Source organism: Vidua chalybeata, chromosome 6 (genome assembly GCF_026979565.1).
Source record: "Vidua chalybeata isolate OUT-0048 chromosome 6, bVidCha1 merged haplotype, whole genome shotgun sequence".
Taxonomy (NCBI): Eukaryota; Metazoa; Chordata; class Aves; order Passeriformes; family Viduidae; genus Vidua; species Vidua chalybeata.
In genome coordinates this window covers 32675038-32700343 of record NC_071535.1, presented here as the reverse complement: position 1 = coordinate 32700343, position 25306 = coordinate 32675038, and the positions used below count along the sequence as shown (strand labels likewise).

At 35.6% G+C, this 25306-nt stretch overlaps 1 protein-coding gene across 20 annotated transcripts in view; it reads right to left on the bottom strand.

The window, feature by feature from the left end:
- GPHN (gephyrin) overlaps positions 1-25306 on the bottom strand; it is a 275204-nt gene that overhangs the window by 123343 nt on the left and 126555 nt on the right. For all 20 annotated transcript variants that reach the window (XM_053945523.1, XM_053945528.1, XM_053945527.1 and 17 more), the window contains exon 4: positions 8301-8393. In XM_053945523.1, coding sequence (XP_053801498.1) covers positions 8301-8393 — 93 coding nt within the window. The remainder of the gene's footprint in view (positions 1-8300; positions 8394-25306) is intronic.

Sequence of the window (25306 nt, the reverse complement as noted above, 5' to 3'; positions counted from 1 at the left end):
ACAGGAACTACAAATACTGGCTGAACCAGAGATACCAGAGTACAAGGTAAGGGCACGCATTGGCAGTTTTATAAAATCCTGTGATTTTGTGGCCAGCAGGAACACAAAATTAGCTGCACCACATCAAGAACAAAATTGCTATCACCTTCTCTCTGAAGGGACATCTTTCAAGCTTAATGAAAATGAACTATGACAAACTGATCTCAGTGTACCATAAAAAAATGCTTATTTGTGGAGGAAAATATGGACTTTAAAAATCCAGTGACAGTTTAAATGTCAACACTAAATAACAGTAGGTTATGCACCTCACTATTCAGGTATTCTGATGAAAGAGTAACTAGGCAAGAATATATGCATGAAGGGACAATAAACTAAAATATAGTCTAAATAAAGATTAAAAAGTAATTATTTTCTTGTCCATAACTGATAAGAGTTTCACGCCTAAGCGTGACAATAGTCATTTTGGTTTTCTATTTTGGTACTTATACTGAGTCAACATTTTGCTAAAGCTTCACTGCTCCATGTGGTAGCAATTAGCAAAAGCAGGAGAAGAACTAGTTACAATCCTAAGAATAACTCCCGAAGGCAGCTGCTTTCCAAGACTCTTCTAGTTTCTTTCCACTTAGTGGCTGGAAAGGCTCCTACACAGCAGGGAAGAAGTAAATGAGAAATTCTCTATTCTTTAATAAGTATTAGTTTTAATCAACTATTTTAATAATGAGTCATTTTGCTATTCTGGTGTGCTAATGTCAAAAGGACTAACTCGCTCAATTTTTCATACATCTTAAATCCAAACTAGTACTTGCCATCTAGTTATTATGTCTTTAAGCTGCCTTCACCGGGAAGTCTTCATAACATGTCCACATTATTTTTTGTTGATTTTCCCTGTATTTAGCTTTAACTAAACTCTTTGTAATAGACCATGACCAGAAAAAAAATGACACATTAAGGACAAACATTTCAGGCCTGACAGTATTTTTAGGATTATTTTGCTTGAACTTGATGTTTAATTTTTTCAGTTTCTTATTATCTTCTCCAAAATCACACTTTATTGGAAACTATTTTTAAAAATGCCTAAGAGGAAAAAAAATCCCAAAAGTTCCAAATTGAAAATTTCATTATGCAGAAGTCCTATGGCAGTCCTATTTTTCTTCCCAGTTACAGAAAGGACTGCAAGATATATTTACTGGCTACACTGCTAATGAGAGACAAGCCAGTTTATTTAAACTAATAGAGAAATGTCCACATGAGCTGTGGGCTCTACAGTGAAAACACAACTAAAAGGCATCAGTAAAACCAAGAGGAGGAAAACCCTTCTCTTTACCCCATTAAAAAAGCACACCATAATCATATTGTTCATCTGGGTGTACTTTTGGAAGTACTAGGTTCACTCACACAGGAACTACTTGTGCACTCTCAGGACATGCCAGCCTTCTTCCAACTGCCATTCCTAAATTACCTTGGAAAAAACCCTTTAATTTCAACATTTAATAAAAAAGGTGAGATTTCCTGGCTCATTACTGTGGCTTTGGCTCATTTTATGAAACATTCAAATTCCTTACTACTGTTTTACTGTTCTTTTCAGCAGAGCTTGCAAATATTTCCTACACATTTGAAAGTCAAAAAAACACAGCCTCTATTTGCTATTCAAGAGTATTAAAAACACCTAAAAAAAGCAAATAAAAGCTGATCCTCAAATAAGCAAAAATAACCAAAGGCTTAACGGAATCCTATTAGCATTACCTTTATGATAGATGGTCAGACAACTTTACACAGAAGGTTAATACATTAGTTAAGTAATTAAAAAGATATTTGCCCCAGGATTCTTGCCCAATATTGTCAGGGTTTCACATTTTCCAAAATGAGACTAAAGCAATTCACTAATTCCTTTTGAATTCGGGAAATAAAATTGTTTCATTACTAATTTCAGGATCCATTTGATTCAAACTATCTTCTCATCTAACACATACAGAACATAAGGCTGTAAGTGCAGGATGATTCATTTAACATTATCCATGATTTCTGCAAGAAGTACAAGACAACTTGAGTTTTATAAGACATTTCTCCCACTAGCCAACTCTTTTGATTTGACAGAATTAAAATGAAGAATACAGCTCTTCAGGGAATTTGCTTGTATGATTAATCTCTTAAACAAACTCTAACCCAAACACATAAAGCCTTTTATTGTGATGATTTTATTAGATTTTTCTGGCTCAAGCTTTCTAATATCAGCTATTTTTACAATTCTCTTTAGTAGGTAAGGAAAGCCTTTGGTACCGTACAAAGCCTTTAGTATTGTACATTATTTCCCAAAGAAAGTACAGGCAAAACAAAAGTTATTTATCAGTGTTCTTCATGATAAACTAAACAGACTGAGTTGTGTAGCTCTCACAGAAAGCATCTCTTTTTTACCTTCATATTTTTACCATCTTTTTTTTTTACCTTTTTCTATATCCACTGTGACAGTTGAAATTTTTTAAAAGAAATGTCAATAAAAATATGCAGCTTTGCATTTTAGACACGTCAATCCCATATACAGATAAGTATTATCTGTATTTTTTAATGGTCTTATGTTTTTGAGTAACCTCTAGTTGATAGTTGAATAAATGGAGCTGAAATGTGATCTGCCTTTCTTGCCCCTCACATTTGTCACTGAAGGAGTCTGCGCAGCTCACAGGTGTTTCCATGCAGCGACTGCAGTTGATGATAGCACAACCAAGCCCTTCAGTGATGAGGGTATGCTACCAAGTTTCCCTGAGAAACTCAAACAAGAGAAGAGAAGAGAAAGGCACTCTTCAGCCCTTTGTAAGTCAGCTAAATCAGAGTGGAATTTCTCAAGACACAGGTATTTCTGTAAACTGACAGTGTGCTATGTGGTGCAAATAATTTGTATACTGCTGCTTCTCAAGGAAACTGGCCATAGATGTTCAGTGAAGTGTTCTGCAACTAAACATATCAATTCTGCTATAATAACATGTCTTCCCAAGAGAGATTAAAAATCTAAACGTATAATTTTAAACTGAAGTATTATGGCACATAAATATATTTGAATTTTATAACACCAAATACAGCATATCAATACAGCATATCAAATAATAAATTTGATATATTTATAATAAATATAAAAATAAAAGCAGACTAGGTAAAGACCTAATCATATAAGTTAAGAACTGCCTGGATGACTAAGAAAAAAGGAATGGTACTTTACAGAGTTGCTGATAAACTTCTGAAAGAGTAGCACATAGTTTGGAAGAAGTTTGTCACAGAGCAATCTGCTCCATTTAAGCACCTTTGTAGATCAGATGCACGTAGCAAGGATCTGTAATGCCGATCCTTTAGGAGCAAGCTGGGTTGGAAATTTTCAAAGAACTATGAAGGCCTCAAAGGTCTGATGGCAAGTTACAGGGTCAGATGTCATCCATACACAGCACATATCGTTATAAAATAGCTCACCAGAGAAATCAAACCTAACTCAGAGCAAGACCTCCATTAAGAGATATGAAAAGCTACAGTTTTAAAAGAGACTACAAAAATATTTTCTTAAAATAGCTATTAAATTGGAGGGTACCTGGAATATTGAAGGGTGCAAACTGAAACATTAGCCTGGGTTATTAGAGGTTGTACAATTTCATATTATTCCTACCACAAAATAACTTATGTTCCATGTGAGATGAAGGCTTCATTCCTCCACACTATGGAGCCATCCTGAAGTGACAGTTTGTAAAATGGAAATTATTTTCTTTTGGTCCAGTGCCAGTAATAAAATACTGCTGAGGAAGAACAGAAGTAGTCCTATATCCACAACAAACAATACTAGAAATTCTGCTGCTCTGGAAAGGCAGTATTTGAACCAGGGAGGACAAAAACCTCCTATATATTATTTCTAGTTAAGTTGCTGCCTATTAAATGGAAACTGTTATTTGCAAAGTTTAAGTCTCTGTGGATTTGGGTTACTTTGATGGAATGTGTTGCTGTGAGAGTATGGATACAACATGACTATCCCATTGTGTCATAAGCATCTCATTTCATTAATAAAGTTCAAGTGGAAGCAAACAAACAGAAAAAAAACCACATAAAAATGGAAAATAATAGAGATCAAGAGGGTTTCCAACATTACTTGAGACAGAGAAATTGAAAAATATCGATACTAAAATAGTCTGCAGAAGTAAAATGTAATTTGAAGAAAAAAATCCATGAGGGATACCTTAGAGAATAGGGAAGAGTCAAATGTTAGAAAATTTGCATTTGGCAATAATTATAAAAATGCTGGTGCAACTTTGAACTGAATATAAAAAGACATACTACAGAAGAATTGAGACTTTCTTCTATCCAAACATGGCTTCTGTGTGGTATGTTTGGAGTATTTTGTTCATCCTAAGCATGATTTTTCAGAAACATTGATGAATAGAAGGGAATTCCAGACAACAATGATTTCTTTTCAAGAGTTCTTACAGAACTCTCATGAAAGAATAAATCAGTATGCATATATTTTCAGACTAAATGAAAACAAGTATGTGTCTAAATAAATTTTAAACCAGTCCATAAATATTGAAGAATATAAACAGCAAGAACTGAAAGAAGATTCACAAAATTTCCAATGAAATAACTATAAGGAAACATCTGTCTGGTGTTACATGCTGGAAAACAGCTCTTCTGTGTTTTTCATAATGTATTATCTTAAAATCTTAGAGCTCAAAATTACCTGCAGTGTGAATGAACTGCTTGTGAATACACATTGTGACACAGTTCAAGAATGTCTATCATCAGTTGAGGACAATACATTGATTTACACCGCTATTATCTAAGCACATAAAATTAGTCTCATACATGGGCAAACACGACTCACACAGAATCACATTAGAGACAAAGGATAAGAAAACATTTAGGAAACTATTAGGAGACAGACAAGTGAATTTTTTGAATGTACAAATTTTCAAAAGAATAAATGTAAAAATACAGAAGAAAACTGAGCAGAGCACCCATATACATGAGATTTTTCCTCTCCCTTTGTACTGAGCAACAGCGAAAATACATTAATATTGCAGAAGGATTCCTAGTGATTGATAAAAATGCTGCAACAATATTTTTTTTTTCACTGAAGTTAATGTATACTGTTATCAACATTCTGTAAAGTATCGTAGTATTGTAGTTCCAAGAAATAAATGTTTGCATCTGGAAATACAAAACCAAAGTTCCCTAAATAAACTTGGGCCGTACTTGGATCTCTGTTCAGCAACAAACACTTTTAAAATCAGCAAGCAGATTGTATGAGCAAACTCCAGCAGAGATTTAAAGACTATTCCCATAAATTATATGTGAAATTACATTGTAAAAAAAAAAAAAGTGGTTGTATCTACAAAATTAGGCTTACACTTCAGCTTTAGTACAAATGCAAACTACCCCCAGCTGCCATAACAGTTAAGAATTCCAGCATTCCCTAGTAATGCCTATAACATACTTGCTTCAGCCATCCATTGAGTGAATTTGTTTTTTAAATATCCACATGCATTTCATCACTTCTAGCTGTGTAGTCAAGAAAGTGAAGGATACTCACACTGCCTAAGTAAACTGACCTTAGCCCCTCAAAATGTGAATCCTAGGAACTAATTCAAAAGCTCCTCTCCATACACTGACTAGACTGAGGCTATAAATTTAGGGAACAGAGACAGGCAAGGAAAATCAGATATTGTGAATAATCCTAAAATCTTCTATTCCATTACAAGAAAAAATGTTATTACACATTACTGAAACATCTGCAATAACCTGGAATGGTTCTGATATAGTGTTCAAAAGGCAGAGTGGGGAAACTACTAATTTTTTGGGATGCTTAGTTACATAATTCTGAGGTATCAAGAAGCCATTTTTAGCTACATTATGCTAGGCACTTAATTTCAATTTTATCAATAATTACAAAATTCAATTAAGTCTTTGAGTTGCAATTATTCTTGGGAACTACCTTTATTGTGTATGTACAATTATATATCTATAGAAAAGAAACAGAGAAACCTGCTTTCTAGTCCAAAGTACAGGGGAATTAAGGAGAAGCAGGACTGAAACACACCAGCAGAATTATGATTCAACAGACTTTTGTCTCTATTCTAAGGAAAATAGTAAAACATTTTCCATTATCAAATTCAATTCTTAAAAAGTTTTAAATTAACATCTTAAAGATGACATCTCCCTAGCACAATACCATGATCACATCCTTTCATTGTCAGTTCAGTGATGAGAGCGTGCTGAATCAACACCATACACACAAGGGGTGAAAACCACTTTCTACATCAATGCAAGTCTTCCTAAAGGCTTGGTATTGCACATTTCATGTTGACATAATGAATTTTCCATTTTGGGTTTTCTCATTGACCCAAAAGACATAAAATATGGGGACAAGCCTTAGGCTTCTTAGTATGTTCTTGGTATAACATATACAGGCAAACTGATTTTCTTCCCTTAAAATAATTTGTTTGACTGAATGATGTAATAAATCCTATCATAGGAACAATGCTTGTCATCACCACTTTGTAATAAACCTGGGATTCTATATCTCTACTGTGATTAAAGTTAATCTAACTTAATTAAGTGAAAAGTGAGTAAAGAGTCTCCAGTGTAACTTCTTTTTAAATATGAGAATAATTTGACAGTCAGAACTTAATTAAGTGAAAAGTGAGTAGAGACTCTCCTATCTAAGTTCTTTTTAAATATGGGAATAATTTGACAGTCGGAACACTTGCTTCTGTTATGATCAGTCCAAGTCTTGCACATCTATTATGTTTAAAAACAATGAAGTTTTTCTTCAGTACAAGTTATTAATGATTTTTATATCAAGGTGCTTTTATTATACAGAAACACAGTAACAACTCAGATAACTTTCAGAATGGCTTACTCAACAAAACTGATGAGAAAAAATCATCCCTACCTGTGTTAATTTGTTTGAGTAACAGCAGTGCACTGTAAAGAAAATACTAGGTGTTTGTCTGCAGAGTTCTCATTTGTTTATTTTTTGTCCCAAATGCTGCTTGAGAATCTGTAGCTAATTTTTTGCACTGGCTACAATGCTTCGTCTGGCACTGCTGCCTAGGCTTGACCCTGCACAAAGGAAAACTGAAGCAGAAATTCATCCCTCCTTCTACACAGTCCTGGTTATACAACCTTCAAAAGCATTATGTTAGTTTGCAAGCAAGAGACAAATTTAACCAACTCACTTTTCACTTGTGGTGGCTTTAGCAAAGTGAATAATCCACAAACTCAGTTTCTCTAGGTACCAACCACACTGTGTTCATCTTAACATTGTTCCCATTTCCTGATACACACACTGCCCCCCACCAGGTTTTAGTTACTCAAGGTTTCTAGTTCCACCACAAGTAATGAACAGGAGCATTTTGTTTACATGTTTCTCTAGTAACACAAATGTTATACAATAAATTAAAAAATGTTTTTAGAATCCTAATGGAAAAAAAATGTTGAACTTCGGGCATGCGACAAAACATTAGTAAGTAAAAAGCATTGTAGATATGCTATAAAGAACTCAAATCAATTTAAGAGTATAAGAAATTGAAAACATACGTGAGTACTTAAGAGAAATCTAGGTATGTTTAATGATGCAAATAAACACAACTCAATCTTAATTCTGCCCTTTAGTGAACATAATCACACCAAATAAAGTATGTGATTTTAAAAGTTCATGTTAATCTAATTTGGAACCATAAATAACAAAATAGTTCAAGAACAATCACACAGTCATTTCACATGACAACTCAAGGTCATGAGGTCATTAGGTTAAGCTTCTCATTTATCCTTCCTTACTTTAGCTTCAGATAAGTGTAATGTAAGCAAATTTCCTCAGCAACATTTACTGGTGCAGATTACCTCCACCTCTGTGACTGTTTAGATTTTTCTGACAAGCAGATCCATCTCTCTTTTCCCACTCTTCCTTGCACAAGACACAACAAAAGCCACACAAGATTTTGCTTAGCAGTGTTGTACTGCAGTGCTAAGGAAAATTACGCCACAAAGCCATTAGAATTTTGTTTTGCGAGAGGAATGGAAAACCATTATACTATACCACATTTTAGTTTGAAAATCGTTTTGGGTCAGAACCCAAGGTCAGAGTAATTCTCTTGTGCTATATTTTCTATTACTTTTTTCTGATTCCAAATTGTGTAGCACTTGACCCATCCACAGATACTGCAAAGTAAAGTTACAGAGGAAATAAAAAAAAAAAAAAAAAATCACCCTCCCTCCTCCAGACTCATGCATCTTTACACCAAAGGGCAGATTTTTCTAATCCAGGACTATCTCACCTCTGGAGTGACATCTCGCGGTGCAAACCCTGTTCCTCCAGTTGTTAAAATCAAATTAAGCTCCTTTTCATCACACCAATCTATCAGCGTCTCCTGAAAGAGAACATGAATCCTGTCAGATCTAGCAAGAAATGGTTATTTCAGATAATACCTGAAGACTTGAAATGTCTTAAAAACAGACACACACACAATATGGGGAATTATAAACCACTCATGGCTTTTCATACAAAGATTTTAAACCATTATTTATAACCAAGATAAGACAGAATAATGCAAGTATCCACATATTATTTTGCATATGGAAACTGAAATTCAGTTCTTCATCTCTTGTCCTGAATTGGAAAACAAGAATTCACAGTTAATAATTTCTACCACTGTTTATTTTGATATATAAATGTAATATTCTTTGATACACATTAATAGAGAATGTACATTTAATTTGGATTACATCATTGATTCCTGTTACAGTAACTTTGGTTTCCATGCTGCACTTTTTGATAGCCTGAAAAAGGCAAGAACCACATATCTGTAAACCTAACTACCAAAAGTTGCAATAATACACTTGATGCAGCAGGTGATGATCTATAATCATCTTTCCTACATTCCCCTAATATCTCAATAGGAGTGTGTATATCCCTTCCAAAGCTGGACTAAGAAACCTGTCATGTAAATTCAATGACGTAGAATACTGGATAACTCATGATATTAGAGAAGTGTTTAATTTGATTTGCATTCATTTTAAAAATGACTTTTTAAACTAGTTTTCAAACTATGGTAAAAATTTGACATAAGCAGAAGAGTTAATTAATCTCAATGTGATTATCTCACTTATCCTTCATACTCAACTGTGGGCCAGCACTGCAAGAGCATGTCTGCTTGGAGTGCAAAATTCACTGTGTTACCTTAAGTACACTCATTACATAGTAAAGTATCCATCTACACGGATCATATCAATGATTGAGACAGCTATCCATATTCTAGCAAAGAAACAATATTATTTGAAAGTGTTTAGGGCAAATTTAAGTTTTGGGAGTATTATATTGGGAAGGAAGGAACAGTTTTGGAGACTGTTGTCTTAAAGCTTATTATTTATCACAAAATTAGCTCTGAGAAATATACTGATTTAAAAAGCTTAAAATAAAACTGTCTGGAACATTTGAAAACGTACAACCAATTTAGGCAATACTCAGCTGTATTTTTGCAGGCCTAGTACTGCTATGCAACGTCCATTTAACAGAAGGATCATATACAGACACTTAAAAATTGCAACTAGAATAAACCTGTGTCTGACTGCAAGCCCCACTACACCAATATACCCAAGGATTACTTGAAGAAGTGGCAAAACCAAAGATTCTGTCTTTATTTCTCCTTTCTTTAGTGATTACCTCCACTTTCTCTTTTGTATTCTCTCGTGTCTTTATTAAAATCACATTCATCTTTTTACTCTACCCCTTTGGAGAATAACTCTCTAATTCACTAAGTTGTAAGTGAACATGCCAGAAGTTTGTTATATGAACATTTCAAATAAGCTTGGGAAAGGAACAGGGATAATGCCTCAAACTTGTACATAAATAAATGAACTAGTAACTATAGCTCTTGTGTTGCATTTTGAAAGAAATGTGAATTATGGTAGTAAAAGGATTTTAGGTAGTAAAATTCTTTCTTCAATAACATAGGTATGCATTAGGAAATTTATTTCAAATAGGTGGCATCTCTGTAATCTAGAAACATATTTGTCTTGACTTAAACAGGTACAAATTTCAGAGAAATTTTGGAGAAACTTTGGAGAAGCTCAGTGTTTGGCAAAGTTAGACCTTAATATTGCATTTATTTTAAAAATTAATATAGCCAGGGATAAAACTTCCTATGTTAAACAGGATGGATAGATTTTTGGGGTTTAGTTTGGTTTTTTTAAAAAAGCAGAATCTATCTTTATATTAAAAAAATCTGCCAAACTCCTTTTAACAAGAAAATAGATCCTTCCTCTGTTCTCATTTGCCACAGTTCAGTAATACTTCCATTAATGAGGGGAGAAAAAGTCATGTGATATCCTACAAAAAACTAAAGAAATCAATATTCTAACTCTGCAATTAAACCAAGCAATAATTAAGTGCCTATTCCTGCTACTGCATCAGTGTACCTAGGCAGACTCCTAGACAGTTCTAGTTATAGTAAAGAAACTTTCGAGCTTTCAAATAGAAGACCTTTAACTACGAGGTAGTAAGTTTGGGTTTCATTGTACTTTAGAAGTGCAAATTTGTCGCTTAGATATTTTAAAATCATGGAAAAATACCCAAGGCTTATATTCAGCTTATTTTCTCTCTAGCCCAAAAAACTGTGTCCCATGAAATATTCTCATTGCTGTAAAAGCATCTCAAAAAGGAAGCCCCATACTCATCAATTATGAACAAATGGTGGACTAAGAACAGGTAGATTCTGTACTGGCTTTGCAGGGAACTGAATTTTCTCTGTCTTCAAATGAAGTTTTCTCTAGGCAAATGACCTGATATTTGGACTTACTAATGCTATACAAGCAAAATTATTATATAACATTTCAACCAAAGAAAATTTCATTTAATATTTTGTATGCATATTTCTCCTCTTCTATTGTTTTACTGATTATAAGCTTTCAAGAGAAAATGGCTAGGTCAACAGATTATGTAAAGCAGTATTATTTCTCTCAAGACAATGGAATGATGCTGATGGATACAAAATAGAGTAGCTGGCTCTGAAAACAGTCCAGTAAAATTACCACCAAGTTTTTAAAAGCCAGAATAAAGCTATACAACTCCAGGGGAGAAAAAAACCCAACCAATACTTAATACTTTTAACAATTAGTTTCCTAAATTAAGCTTTATCAGTTATTTTCCTGGGTCAAGGTGTAACAGAAATGAAGTCATTACAGACAGTTCCTCCACAAATAATTTTATTCCAAAAGGACACAAACATTTCAGATTTCACTGAAGGTCTGAAATAATTACATTAATTATGTCTTTCTGATGCACAGAAGTAAAATGTCAGGCCAGTTGTCTCCTTAAGCTTTAGATTAGGTCTAGTTCCCTGTCCTCTATACCTAATTTCTCATATTTTCTCTCTTAAACACATTTAATTTTCCCTCATTCAAATGAGTAAGAAATCCTTAGGGATAACAACCTCTTTCTATTTCTTGCTCCAAAGAGCTCTTGCCTCTGTCAGCTCCCTCTCTCCTACAACCTGGAACTACTCATTGGACTTCCTATGCACTGCCCAATATTGAAATTACTTCAATCATAACACTACTCATCAAAAACTCTGTTTCTGATACTTGAATGTTCTCATGACCAGTGTTAATTTTACCAGTGCAGAAAAATCTTGTCTCATTTTTTCTCTGAGTTCTTAGTCTTTCACATAACTTCAATGATTTAAAGACCAATAAAATTTCATGCAAATTTAATGATTTGAAGACCAATAAAGATCATTACCTCATGGAAAAAAATGCCTACAGGTGTGGCACAGTGCTATGTGTATGGCAGGTACATGCTTGCAAATTCATAAAGGCACCACCACATTAGGATACTCTAAGTCTAAAAGCTGTACAGATGCATTTTGGTGGCACCACACCTAAGCTAGTGCTAGCTGACATTTCAGTCAGGGAACAGCTTGAACACTCACAGACATATTTCCTTCTGTGGAGGTAACTTAAGCATCTCCATGTCCAAGATGCAAATCTGCCATTAGTCTAGGCTGCAATGAGCAAGCCACCAGCAAATTTGGTAATTTCCTTTTGTATTTAAAAATAGTTCCTGGGCTCAGGCTCTTCCCTACATGACCCTGCCTTGATCTACAGGGTTCAAAAGAGAGAAAATACATCATGCTCCAATTTGGTAGGGTTGTCCAGCAACTCTTCATGATTATCATTAGGTATTGTTGTATTTCTGATAACTCTTCTTTACTAATAATTTCTGTGGGATAATGCCCCAACATGATACATACGAAACCTTATCACAGAATACACAGTAACAATGGATAGGAAAGTGGGCTATTTTGTACCTCCACTAATGTACCATCCTTTAATCTCTATGTAAGTGAACCAGAAAAACAACTAGGGATTCCTTTCTGGAACGAGAGGAACTGATCCTTGAAGATAACTGATCTTTGAAGATAACTAAGGTTTGTGGATTACTTATCTTAGCCAGAAATTTAAACTTGAGACAGGCTGCAAGTCTCCTCCAGTCCTGTTAGCACCAATGTATGGTGATTTTCCACACAGACGTTGAGACTACGACCCTTAACTGGAGCAAAAGTACTACAAAGCACAGAAAATGGTCGTTGTGCATCAGATTAAATGCCTACACAGAAGAGCTGAAGTCCTGATGACTTTTCCTTTTCTATGCTGCTACAGTCTATGGCATGTCTTGCCTTTTTTTATTGTCCTATTTTTGCCAACACTGCTATGAGATTGCGATAACACTCCCACGTGTTTATGCTTCCAAAATTACCAGAATATCTTCCTTCAAGTCAATATTCTGGTGCTTACCACTTAGATAAACATGTATACATTTTTCTGATCTATACATAATTTACTTCACAATACAAGGTTTGTAAAAATAATTCTCAATACACATACATATTTTCATATACCATAGCCACTAGAACCTGACGTGTACACTGTTATAATTTAAGACATCCAGAAAGAACAGGGAAATGCTAAAAACAGTATAAACAGGACAGGTTTCCATAATGAATCCATAAAGGATTCCTTCATTCTATATTCAGTATTGAAACTAGTTAAACAATTCTTAATTCTGTAGTTAACAAAGATGTTTAGCATTTTGGCACATGCTAGATTTTTCCAGCACAGTGCAATCATGAAGTTATTTCACCTTATATGCATCACTAATTGCACAATAAATAAAATAAGTAAAAATTTAATTTAAAATGCTGAACAAATATAAGTGTTAAATATGAAATTTAATTATGAAAAAACTACAAATTTATTTACACTGGACTTTGAAACATAGGTAAGCTGAAAGATCAGTATAAGCTGGTTTACAGACATGCATACTATCCAGAAGTCTTCTCAAAACAACTTCATGTGACTTAAAAGATCATTGTGGCTTCCAGGACAAACTACTGATAGTGTTCAGAGATGCAGAAGTCTGTGCTCTCCAGAACAGATCTCAAAACAACAAGCTTTGTAAAATTATTTAAATTTTGTATTTGCAAGCAAATCCTGTTTACTCTAGGAAAACACATTTTTAAATGCAAGGAGAAACATAGAACAGCATATTTTTAAATGTATAATGATAACTTTCCTTAGCAATCCAAGTTAAATAAAAAAATATTCACACATAAAAAGCCATAATAAATATCAATCTACTTTTCTTTCACACTTTTTGTGCTCAAGCTTAAAGAGTGTACAAGATAAATTTCATGTATGATGATTTAACATCATCACAATGAAGAAACTATAATGAATGACAATATGGCAAGACAGATCAAAGAAGAGAAATTCTGCACAGACACAGATTTGCTAAGAAAATTGGATGTAGTTTCAACCACTGAGTTCCAGGAATATAGGAATTAGCACATTAAGATCTCATTATAACCTTTACTTAGTCATGTAGCTTGGACTACTCCAGAGCCCAGCTCACTTAAGGCTGATTTTATGACAGGATAGAGCATACATGAATCAGAAATTCACGTCACAGCACACAAAGCAGGAGAAAAGAAGAACAAAAGGTAAAAGTAACCCATTTGTTTCTCATTGTTTTATTCAGGAGTTTGAATCTTCTCTATTCAGTGGATCATGGCTTGTACATTATTTAAAAAGGAAAATCATATACTGGGGACCATGCAAGAACATGAATACCCATCAAGAAAGGCAACGAGGTAAAGAGCAGAGTACAACATTAAGTTCGAAAAGGAGGGAAGGTTTTAGAAATGTTAGTGTATTCTTGGAATTAATTGAATATATTTTTGCCCTTCTTCTTACAAAGCTTTTATTTCTTATCCTCACAATCCTTTACTTATTGTTCAAAAGCTTCCATGAAAAGTGAAGGTCTCAAGATACCCATGTGTGGAGCAACAACTTTCCATGAAATCAATCTCAAAATGATTTAAGAATTTCAGAAAATTAAACATTAAAACACCAGGAAAACATGCGTGATGTTTTCTATTACCTCCATTCCTTTTATCTGTTCCCCACCAGCAGAAGGCAAAACGTAAGAGAAATGTTAGGAATATGTTCAGTGTAATCACAAAAGACTTGGATGAAGTGCAACTATGTATCTCACTGTGTCTAAATAGAGCTTTTCAAAAGTTGAGATTTTATAGAGCATAGTAAGTCATCTTTCAAATATTCTACATGTAAATTTGCATTTTCCAGCATCACAGTCATGTTGCAGTTGTTTTTTTAAAATACTAAACTAATGTATTAAAAGACGTCATAAAAATGTAACTGTTTTATTGAAATGCAAAACTAAAGGAGGAATGGAATAAAAATGTACTCTACAAATGGCTTACTTTTTAAATGGAAATTTAATTACAGGCATTTTCCATTTAAAGTAAATTGCAGCTATCAAGTATTTCGAGGTTCAACATACCAATGCAGTCTGTAACATAGTCTTTTTTAAAAAGTACTTAATGTCTTCTAAAACCTACTATTCATGGTAATTAGCCCTAAAACAGAGAAAAAAAAAAAAAAAAAAGTAGGCACTGAAGTGCAATCATTAACAGAGTTCATCTATGCAAACAAGTAAGGGAAGTAGCAGAGAGATGTGCAAACACTGAAGTGTTTGGTCACACCATCATGAATGGAAGTGCCAACACTTTTAAGAGCCAAGACTGGCAAAAGAATTTCTAATTATTTTGATGGAGAGAGGTAAAGACAGTAGAGGCTATATGCAAGGTTGATTTCCTCTCAGAAAAACAAAGGAAAGATTCTTATTTCAACTACCTACCTTGACACACTAGTCTTTGTATGTCTATACAAAGTATGTCTATACTATAATCAAGAAAAATAGTGAATTTCCTGTATGATTCAATAAATTGCATTAAAACTTACAAGTAGATTTAGGTCAGAACAAACCATGCACCTACATGCACACAAAGGCACAGAGACCCTTTTCCTTCAGTACAAAAATCTGCTCCCATCTACTATCAGTGCCACTGGTATCCTCCTAGAGTCAGGCTAAGGTTACTCACAGCTACTCACAGGAAAGGATTGGGCACTTAGTGCAACAGCATTCTTCAGATGCTTGGAGGAAGAGATGGAATCTAGAATTAGAGACTTTCCAAATGTGTCTGAGTCTACAAAGACCTTTACTGTTGACTCTGTATTTGGCAGATATATACATAAGTGTGGGCCTATGTGTGCATGTGCTCATTTTTATTTAATAAAAATGTATTAGCAAAAGCACCAAAATTCAATGTGTCTCATTTATGTCATGCATAAAAGGCATCTCTCTAAAATATCATATTTACTCACTAAATTAAATATTACGGAGTTATAAAAATTCTGTTTTTTTTAAGAATTGAAAACAATTAAAAATTTAAGAAAGACATAAAGCCTCCTTGCCAGTATCACTTTTCCTAGTGAGAATCTTGAGATCTAATATTTTTTTTTATTACACAAGCTAACAACAATACAAGCTAAATAGCAACTGGAATGAAAAGGAAAAAGAAAGCATAAAATCAAGTAAATGAATCCAATACTGTTTACTAACAGCAGATAGACAGAAACTTTCTCTCTTCATTTTTTTTAAATTTTCTTAAATTAAAACAGCACTTCAAAGACCTGTTATCATAAGAATACATGCTTGGTTTTGGAGCCATAAACTTCAGATTATGGGGCACAACAAGATGGCTTTTCCCACATTTTCTTCCCCTTTGCATATATATATAGTGTTCATCTAAGGTTGTTTAGAAAACTGCATGCTTTGGGTTTTCTTCTCAGAATGTGCAAAGACAGCTTGATATTACACACAAGTCAGTAACTTTCTAAAACTACAGCTCTTCATAATATTTTATGTACGTGTACCGATATCTACAGCACATGTATCTCATGTACCACAGATCAGAAGCTTCAGCAAAGTTTGCAGGCTGTAACTAAGCCCAGATAAACTACACCTTACCGAAAAGGCAAAGTGACAGAAAACTAACTGCAAATTTCTTTGAGCTGCCAAGGCAACATTAATTGCTACAACCTTAAGGAACTGGTAAAAGCATGTCCACCATGTTTGGAAAGGTGACAGACCTCAGAGAACTCCCAGTACAAATAACTCAGAATCATATTTCTGTAATAGCCTTCAACTCACTTGAAAATAAGCATTTGCAGGATTTGCATGTGCATACTTGTCTGCAGGGACAAGTACATCTCCAGTTTAAGCTAGGTTATACCCCATGTCTACTTGTTTAATTGGCAGGAAGTGTAGTGAATAAGGAAATTACTACAAGGCTTCTATGATTAAAAAGAAAAAACCACATGAGGTCAGCTGTGGAAAAAATGTTTAAACTCAAATTTTGACTTTCCTGCAACTAAGAAGTTTTAAAGAACAATACACTAGTATAAATGTAACTTATTCTTATAGAATCCAGTTCCATTTATAGCCTCATTTTCTAATGGTAAATACAAACTTCCATCTTAGTTCGCACACTTAGCTACAATTGTGAATGACATTACTTTGTTTTATTTTTTAAATTATGTTACAACTTATATGATCTGAAGTTTTCATGTAGCTCTCAATGGAAATGACAAATTGAATAGAATGAAGATATTTAAATATCTAGATAAGGTTAGGATGGGGGGAAAGACAAGAGATTAAACCATTAGAGAGACAGGGAGCTACTCAGTGTAATGCAGTTTGTGGTATAAATTTCCCCCCCCCGTGCATTGTTCATGCATATCATCCATAGAGTCAATGAATTAAACTGGTTTTAAAAATAAAATCTACTGCTTTACCTGTGAGAATACAGTAAAGAAAATTTACCTACCAATGAACAGCTGCAGTACTTTGAGACACTTAGTCCATACATATACTCTAAGAGTGGGTGGGCTTGTGGCCTGCCCTGGAGTGTCCCGGGAGGGGCACTCCCACTCCTCCCCTCGTCCTGCTTGAGGCACTGACACACAGGGCAGAGTGCATCCGCCACCACTGCGGTTCCTCTTAAATGCACAATCAAACCTGAAAGAGATTCAGAAAGAGGGGAAAAGCAGGTAGGAGACTAATGTACATGCAGACTATACCTCTCAAAGAACACCAGTTACTGATGAGTAACCTTTCTTCTTTGAGTCTGCATGTACATTCCCACAACAACTCGCTCTGATCAGTTACCTTTGCCTTTTCCCATCCAGGAGAAGGCCTGAGGAGTCCCACAAACAACTGCAGCATCACTCCACTGAAGGCTGAAACAGCCCTGGATCCTATTAGACTAAGACAATGCTGGGTGAAAGCAAAGAGAGAACTCCAGGTGACCTTACAGTACATGTCTAAATACCATACAATATAGATACTAAGTTTGTCCAGAGATCTAACAGAATTTGGTTTGGCCATATGAAATTCCTTGAGTCTGCTCAGAGACAGAAAGCCACCTAAGCAATCATTGTGTGAAGTCAGCTAAACTTTTTGATATTCCCACAGTGCAACAAGAAAAGAAGCAAACTAGAAAACTTGGATCTTTGAAAAGAAATTATAAAGGCCTTATGAAATCAAAAATATAAAATATAAAATTCAGTCAAAGAAGCATAAGATCTGGAAATAAGTATTGAAGGACTAATTTTCTTGCTCCTCTGGATCTACAGCGCCACTTCAAGAAGGACTCATGGATGACTGAAGAACAGATACTCTACCCATATATAGGTAGTATGTAAAATAGCATCTACAAGGACCCATATACCTCACTAGCTGGCTGATAAAACAATCTCCCAATGTACCACTTTCCTAGACACAAGCAGAAGGAGTAAGCAGAAATAAGAATTAAAGAGCTCAAAAGGGAAGAAGTAACCCTGTAATATAGTGTTTTTCCACTGCATGAACAGTGGGAAACTGTCATCAGTCATGAACAAGTCAATACATCCTGATCATCTGTTAGGAAGATGTGAAATGTGTGAATATCAGTGTACTCAATCAGAGAGAGCAACCTGGTACCCTCACCAAAATACAGAGAGAAATCAAAGGAACTACACATCACAAATATTCAGAGAGCTGAGATCAAAGCAGCATCAAACATGAAATACAGACAATATAATTTTCTCATAGAGTATGCATGGCTAGATTGTACTTTCATGCTACTAGCTATCATTACTCTGGAGAGAAACGAAAACTGACTGCCCTGGAGATTGATTAATGTTTTGGCTTGGGAGTTTCAAGATTGCCACAGACTGAAGAGTGAGGGAAGAGCTAAAATACAATGTCTATGAAGACTACAAAAGAAGTTTCTCACATAGCTGCTCCTGAGTACACCCACTGCTGTCAGAACATGGTGAAATCACAAAACAAAAACCCCACAGTTTTGTCTTTACTGAATATTTCTCTTTATGTTTGCCAGTTGTGGTAACTTACAATCAAAGCACCACAAAAGAAGAACCATTTTACAAGCCTAATCCAAATACAATTGTTGTATGGCTCCATTAAACCAGGCATCTGTATGACATGCCAAACAATGAGTGTATTTTAGCACAACCACAGGCAGCATGGCAAAAACTCTAATATTCTAGAGTACTGAGAAACAAGGCCTTAACAGATAATAGGTTCCTCCTGAGGTGAAATGACTGCCATTTCGTAGCACTTGTGAAGGTTATGGTCTCCTTCCTACCCAAAATGTTCTCCACATCTAAATAGTCAAATATAGTATTACACTTCACAGTGTGAAAAATGAGGCCTCAATAATGCCTGAGTCTACTAGTCCATATGATTATTGTGGAAAAAAAAAGGCAGGATGACTGCAATAGATGCTTACAAGCTCCTGAATTCCAAGTACTAATACTGTTCAAGCCAGAATGGAATGACTGTGGTGACACAGACACTGCTTTTTCCTAACCACAACAGAATTAAGGGTATTGGTAGATCGGCACCAATCTGGAATGCATGGCAGTCAAAAGATATCTCCCTACCAATTCAGATGCTCTTGCCCTCTAGAGAAGACATTTTAATTTCTGGATGTAATAATAGATTAATTAGTCTTTGGCAAATAACTTTGCAATACAATTGCCTATCTAAATATGCAGAGAAATTGCTGTTAAGAAGATGTGCCAGTATATTTTGAAAATCCTGAAAATCTGTACCAATTATTTTATGTCAAGCACAACAGTTCCATAGATGGAGCAATTACATAATGGATGTATTCAGCACCTCCATGTTTGCTCCTACAGTGCACTTTGATGGTGACATTCACTAAAAAAATCATTGTTCTGAGCATCAGTGTATGGATCCAGAACAGCACTCTGATATTGCCTGAACTTTTATTAGAATCATAAAATATCCTAAAGATGCTCCTCTTGTGCAATAAAGAAGCCAGCCTAGCTGACATCTCTACATATTTGTAGTGTATTCTGCTACCAGCTGAGAGATTTAGAGATTACTCTCTATCACCTATATTAATTCTCTAACAGCTGATTACTGTGCATAAGATGTTTTCAGTCAACCAGTGCATGTACAGGCCATGTGGCATAACTAAAGCTACAATCTTACTGTGATCTACCATAGTGTCAGTTTTAGATGGTGAATGACCTCCCAGGTCAAATAATCAATGTTAGATTTAGCTTCCAGAAAATAAAAAAGCATCAGTAAAGAAGCCCCCTCATTCAAAACAAAGCAATGTCCTTTAGTTCTCTAAATATAAGGAAGATATGGGCTTCCTGCTCTGATATATTCTTGTAATAGGGATACATAAACAAGAAAGAGAAAGGTATACACAACAAAAGAAAGAAGATGGGATTGTTCTGGATCTGATTAGATTGTCTGCACTTCTCCATTTTCCGTTGAGCAGGAGTAATCCTGAAGACCCTGAAAATGATTCTCAAAAGTGATAAGGAAAGTATAAAAATTAATTGTAATTCATTGACAGTTATCAATGCAAAAACATGTTAGCAGCTGTTGAAGGCAATGAAAAATGAGTAACTACGATCATCACGAAAAATAATATTTTTCCCTATGTGTCCTAGTTGCTTTTTTCTATAAAGACAGAGCATAATAAAAGAATAATAGAATGAACTAGTAATAGACTGCCTTGCTGATTAGGTTATTGCATATTCCTAAGTGAGTGTAAGCATCCAAAGAGTAAAATGTAGAGAAAGAACCTTTTTGCACTTACAAGACTGAACCAAACTTACAAGAGAGACTGAGTTACTGAACTGGAAAGGCCATTCTCTTCACAGGAAAGACATTTTCAGAATTCAGTCCATGCAGAATCTCTCTTATAGGCCCAAAGGATTACAGCTATTACATAATACTGGGTGAAAGCTGTTCCCATAGGATTTGATGAGCCATCATCTGCTTCCATTTCAGCTTGCAGAGGTGTCTTAGCATCAGCCAATCCCACTGCAATCAAAGATTTCAACTTTTATACTCAGGAGAAAACTAATGCAGAACAATTAATATCAGAAAGACTTCTTTCCCTAAAAGCTGAAACTTTTGGGTCATTTCTCTTTTGGAACATTTTTCAAGAATGCTCATTTTTTCTTGATACATCCTAACAACAAAATTGCTTGGAATCAGGAGGCAATAAAAGCATTCAGAAAATTAAAGAGATTTCAAAATCACCTTTGAACTGTTTCTGCAGCTGGTAAAAATGAAACTAAAATGTGCTAGGGTACTAAGGTTGTTCAAGCATGTCTTTATGGTGTTGGAAATCTCTCAGGCAAAATAATATACAGAATTTCAAACAACCTACAGCATTTTTGAAAAAAAAAAACTGTTGTATTCTAATCCTCATTGTTTCTAAGGTCCTCAGTTCTTGGAAATTATTTTGTGCTATAAAGAAATGTATGTTGTCTCTTTGTTATATATTAAAGACTGTATATATATAAAAAAATAAAATGTATATTCCTCTGAGCCAACTAAACAGGAGACAAGTTTGTAAGAAGTCTTCCTAATTTGATTAAATTGCTGCATCTGGAGTAAACAGAAGCTTAATAAACCAAATGCTTCACAGATCTAGCTCAACCTGGTCTCATAATGTTAGCAAAGCCACAAAGATTGACTAAGACATGAAGTTCAAAGGAATACATGAAAAGAGTTGGAAAGGACGATTCTAAGCGGAATCACTTGTCATCTTTTTTTTTTTTCTAAAGACATATGCCAAACTTTACTGATTAAATCATGAAAGAAATACTAATCATTGGTATCCGAATGAGAGAAGCATAGAATACTTTCTCCTTAGAAATGCTTGCAGCGATCATATCAAGTCTCTTGACTGCTACAGAGGTATTCAAGAATAACCTGGACAGAATCTCGTGCAGCGGAGGGAGTCTCCAACACCCCTTTGGGCAATCCCTCCCAGCACTCTATCACCTGCACAGTAAAGAAGTTCTTCCTCATGTTCAGGTAGAACTTCCTGTGCATCAGTTTTTACCCATTGCCTCTTGTCCTACTGCTTAGCACCACTAAGAAGAACCTGGCTGTTGGTGATGGGATCAAATGCAAAGAAAAATCTAAATGTAAGAAATAATCTAAGTGCAAAGTATCAAAATGTTGGTACCAAGATGTCGGCAAAGAAAAAACACGCTGATGCAGTACAGTCGCTTTTAGTTCAATAGGTGTTGTTTTTCTCTTCCTACTCTCTCTCCCATGTGAGCTCCCTTTTACTGTATTTCTTTACAGATACACCATTGCCTTCTAATTGATCCTTAGGGCCTCTTGCTAATTTTGTAACACACAAATCATGTCTCAAGCATTCCATGCACGTGAGTGTTTTCAATCACAATAAGTGACATACTCATACAGTGGTTTTCCACCCAGATTCACAGCGTCTTCAGCAAACACACAAATTAACTGGGCCTTTAGTTTAACATTGTCTTGTTCCAATCTCAGTAAGGATGCCAGATGTTTGGCATCATTCCCATACAGGGCTCCATCCTCTGACACCCTCCCTTCAGATACTGATAGACACTGATGACATTCCCTTTCAGTCGCCTCCTCTCAAGGCTGAACTGGCTCCCTCAGCCTTTCCTTGTAAGAGGGATGCTCCTGTCCCCTCATCATCTCCAGAGTCCTTCACTGGACCTGCTCCAGGAGCTCCCTGTCTCTCTTGTCCTGAGGAGCCCAGAACTGGACACAGCACTCCAGGTGAGGCTCACCAGGGCTGAGCAGAGGGGCAGGATCCCCTCCCTTGACCTGCTGGCCATGCCCTTCCTAATGCAGCTCAGGATCCCACTGGCTCTCTTGGCCACAAGGACACACTGCTGGCTCAGGGACAGTTTGCTGTCCACCAGGACCCCCAGGCCCTTCTCCACAGAGCTGCTTCCCAGCAGCTCAGCCCTCAGTCTGGCCTGGGCCATGGGGTTATTCCTGCCCAGCTGCAGGACCCTGCACTTGCCTTTGCTGAATCTCAGGCAGTTCTTCTCTGCCCATCTCTCCAGCCTGCTGAGGTCCTTCTGAAGGGCTGCACAGCCCTCTGGGCTATCAGTCACTGCTCCCAGCTTTGTGTGCTCAGTGACCTTGCTGAGGAGGGATCTGCCCTTCATCCAAGAAATTGATGAGTAAGTTATTGATGACTGAGCCCAATATTTAACCTCGGAAGACTCCACTAGTGACAGGCCTCCAACCAGATCCTCTGCCATTGATCAGAACCCTCCTTGCTAAAGTATGAGTAATTTCTAGAAGTAATTTCCCGAACTCATGGAAAGCCCTCTGGACTAAAAGTACTTTTTTGTTATTTTAAAGATTTAAGAAGACACACACGGTAACCTTTACCAGAATCCTGAGTTATTTATATAGTTCAAAGAAGAGTTGCATAAGAAATAATGAGTCTCTTCAACTGTGTATCACCTGCTTTATATACCATTATTCTAACATATGGTCTGTTACAGGAAAATGTTTATATAAGTAATTTTTGGTTATTTAATTGCAAAACTTACCTTTCTGGACAAGGTCAAACCACATTACAGTCAACTGCTCAATGCAACTTAGAATAAAGGCTTCACTGGAATAACTAAAAATAGCATATTGCCCCTTTCAAAGAGTTGTATCATCTCCCACACATCCTACTTCAGGGATTATGATGCATACAGTATATGTTATCTCTGGACTACTGCTTTCCCTTGTAGAGACAATTGCCACTTCAGTGCTGGAGAGTGATGAAGAGCCTACACAGGCAGCACAGTCATACAGACAGTATTTTCAGTAAGACAGAGTAGGTGGCATCAGTGGATGAGGGAGATAGGCAATAAATTTCATCTGTGAGCAACAACTGGGCAACACCCTCTGGAAATCAAGGATCACACACTGTTCTGTTTATAACCTTTCTTATATTGTAGTGTTCCTGACCAGGAGGCCATTGCACATCAAGGAATTAGCAATTCACATAACAGTTCCCTTGAAGTTCCTACAGAAGGTGGCCCTGAGCTCTGTTTTCAGGAATGTGTCATGCTGCACAAACCTCTTTGGCAAAAGGACAGACTCATCCACCTCACTGTAATGGAGACAGTTCCAATTCAGTTCTGCTGATTACACCACCAGCATGGCTTTCCTTTATCTAAAAGAGTAGCAGAAATTTCTCACAAGTGGAGAAATCCACCCACATCTGATGCAGCATGAACATAGAGTTCACAGCATCTGAAGGCAGTAAGATTTATTCGCTACCTATATTCCTCCTCCTCTTCCTTTGCTTTATGAAAGCAGGTATTTCATTCAGGTATTTCTTGTCAGGCCTTTCTTACTGAGATCCAGAAAGAACCTGGCACTTCCCTCTCTCTTTCTTTCTGCCCTAGTACAGAAAATACACACACACACAAAATTCCCTTTTCATTTCAAGACCCATCACTTCTAACTATAGGAGAGGCATTTGCTTTTTTCCTGCAATTACTATTCAAGTCTTTCTGTCCTGTAAGAGTTCTCTCTCCACTAACATTACGATTTTTGAAAATATTAAAGAGAAATCAAAGATTTTTTTTTTCTTCTGCTAAGATTTATAAATCTGTTGTTAAATATCAGGTCTATCAGGAATCCAATAATTCTATAGCAGCAATCTTTCAAGAGCCTTTACATGTGCACCAATGAATCTAAGCACAGTATGTTGGTTTTGCAGCTGTAAACATCCATACTGATCATCTTGGAAAAATTTAGCCAATTTTCAAGCCACCATAGCAATTCCTGCCTAAATGTTCACAGATCATTTAGTAGTCTCTTAAGTCCTTAGCTCCTGTTCAGCTTTCATTTCTGCCTAATTCCAAAAGCAGGTATATTTAGCAAGAAACTAAGCATTTTTTGTCTGTCACCCAAATTTCAAAATACCAGCAAGAAAATGTAAGACCATTGGCTACACTAAATATATTTTATTTGAATGAACAGCATACAGCTTTTTGCACTACAAACCAACAACAGTAAGATTTTTTTTTTCAGACAGCAACTTATCTACCAAATTTTTTGATTTTGGGAAATCTGAATTTCCTGTATTTTTTGACCCTTACAAAAAAAATATAATAAAACCCACGATAAAACTGAGGCACAGGAAAATAGACTACCACTTCAATTAAATATACTCAGTTGAAAATCTTAACTAGCAAGTTAACATCTGGCCATCCTAATTTACAGTACTGACAAGAGAATAGTATTTTGCTCTGGAAACAATTGCAGGCTAAAAGAATAAACAGACTTCACACCTTTAGGGTCCTTTTATTATAATTATGTTTTTGTAGGGACATATTAAATTTCTCACTGACCTACTTGTACAAAAAAATTTCATTTGTAATCTCTGTTCATTGGATAGATTTCAGTGTCTGACTGAGGTCTGATAAGAAAATGTTTACTTCTTTTGCAAACTCTGTACTTTGGATGTTACCTTCAGTTCTCCACAGATAATCTACAATG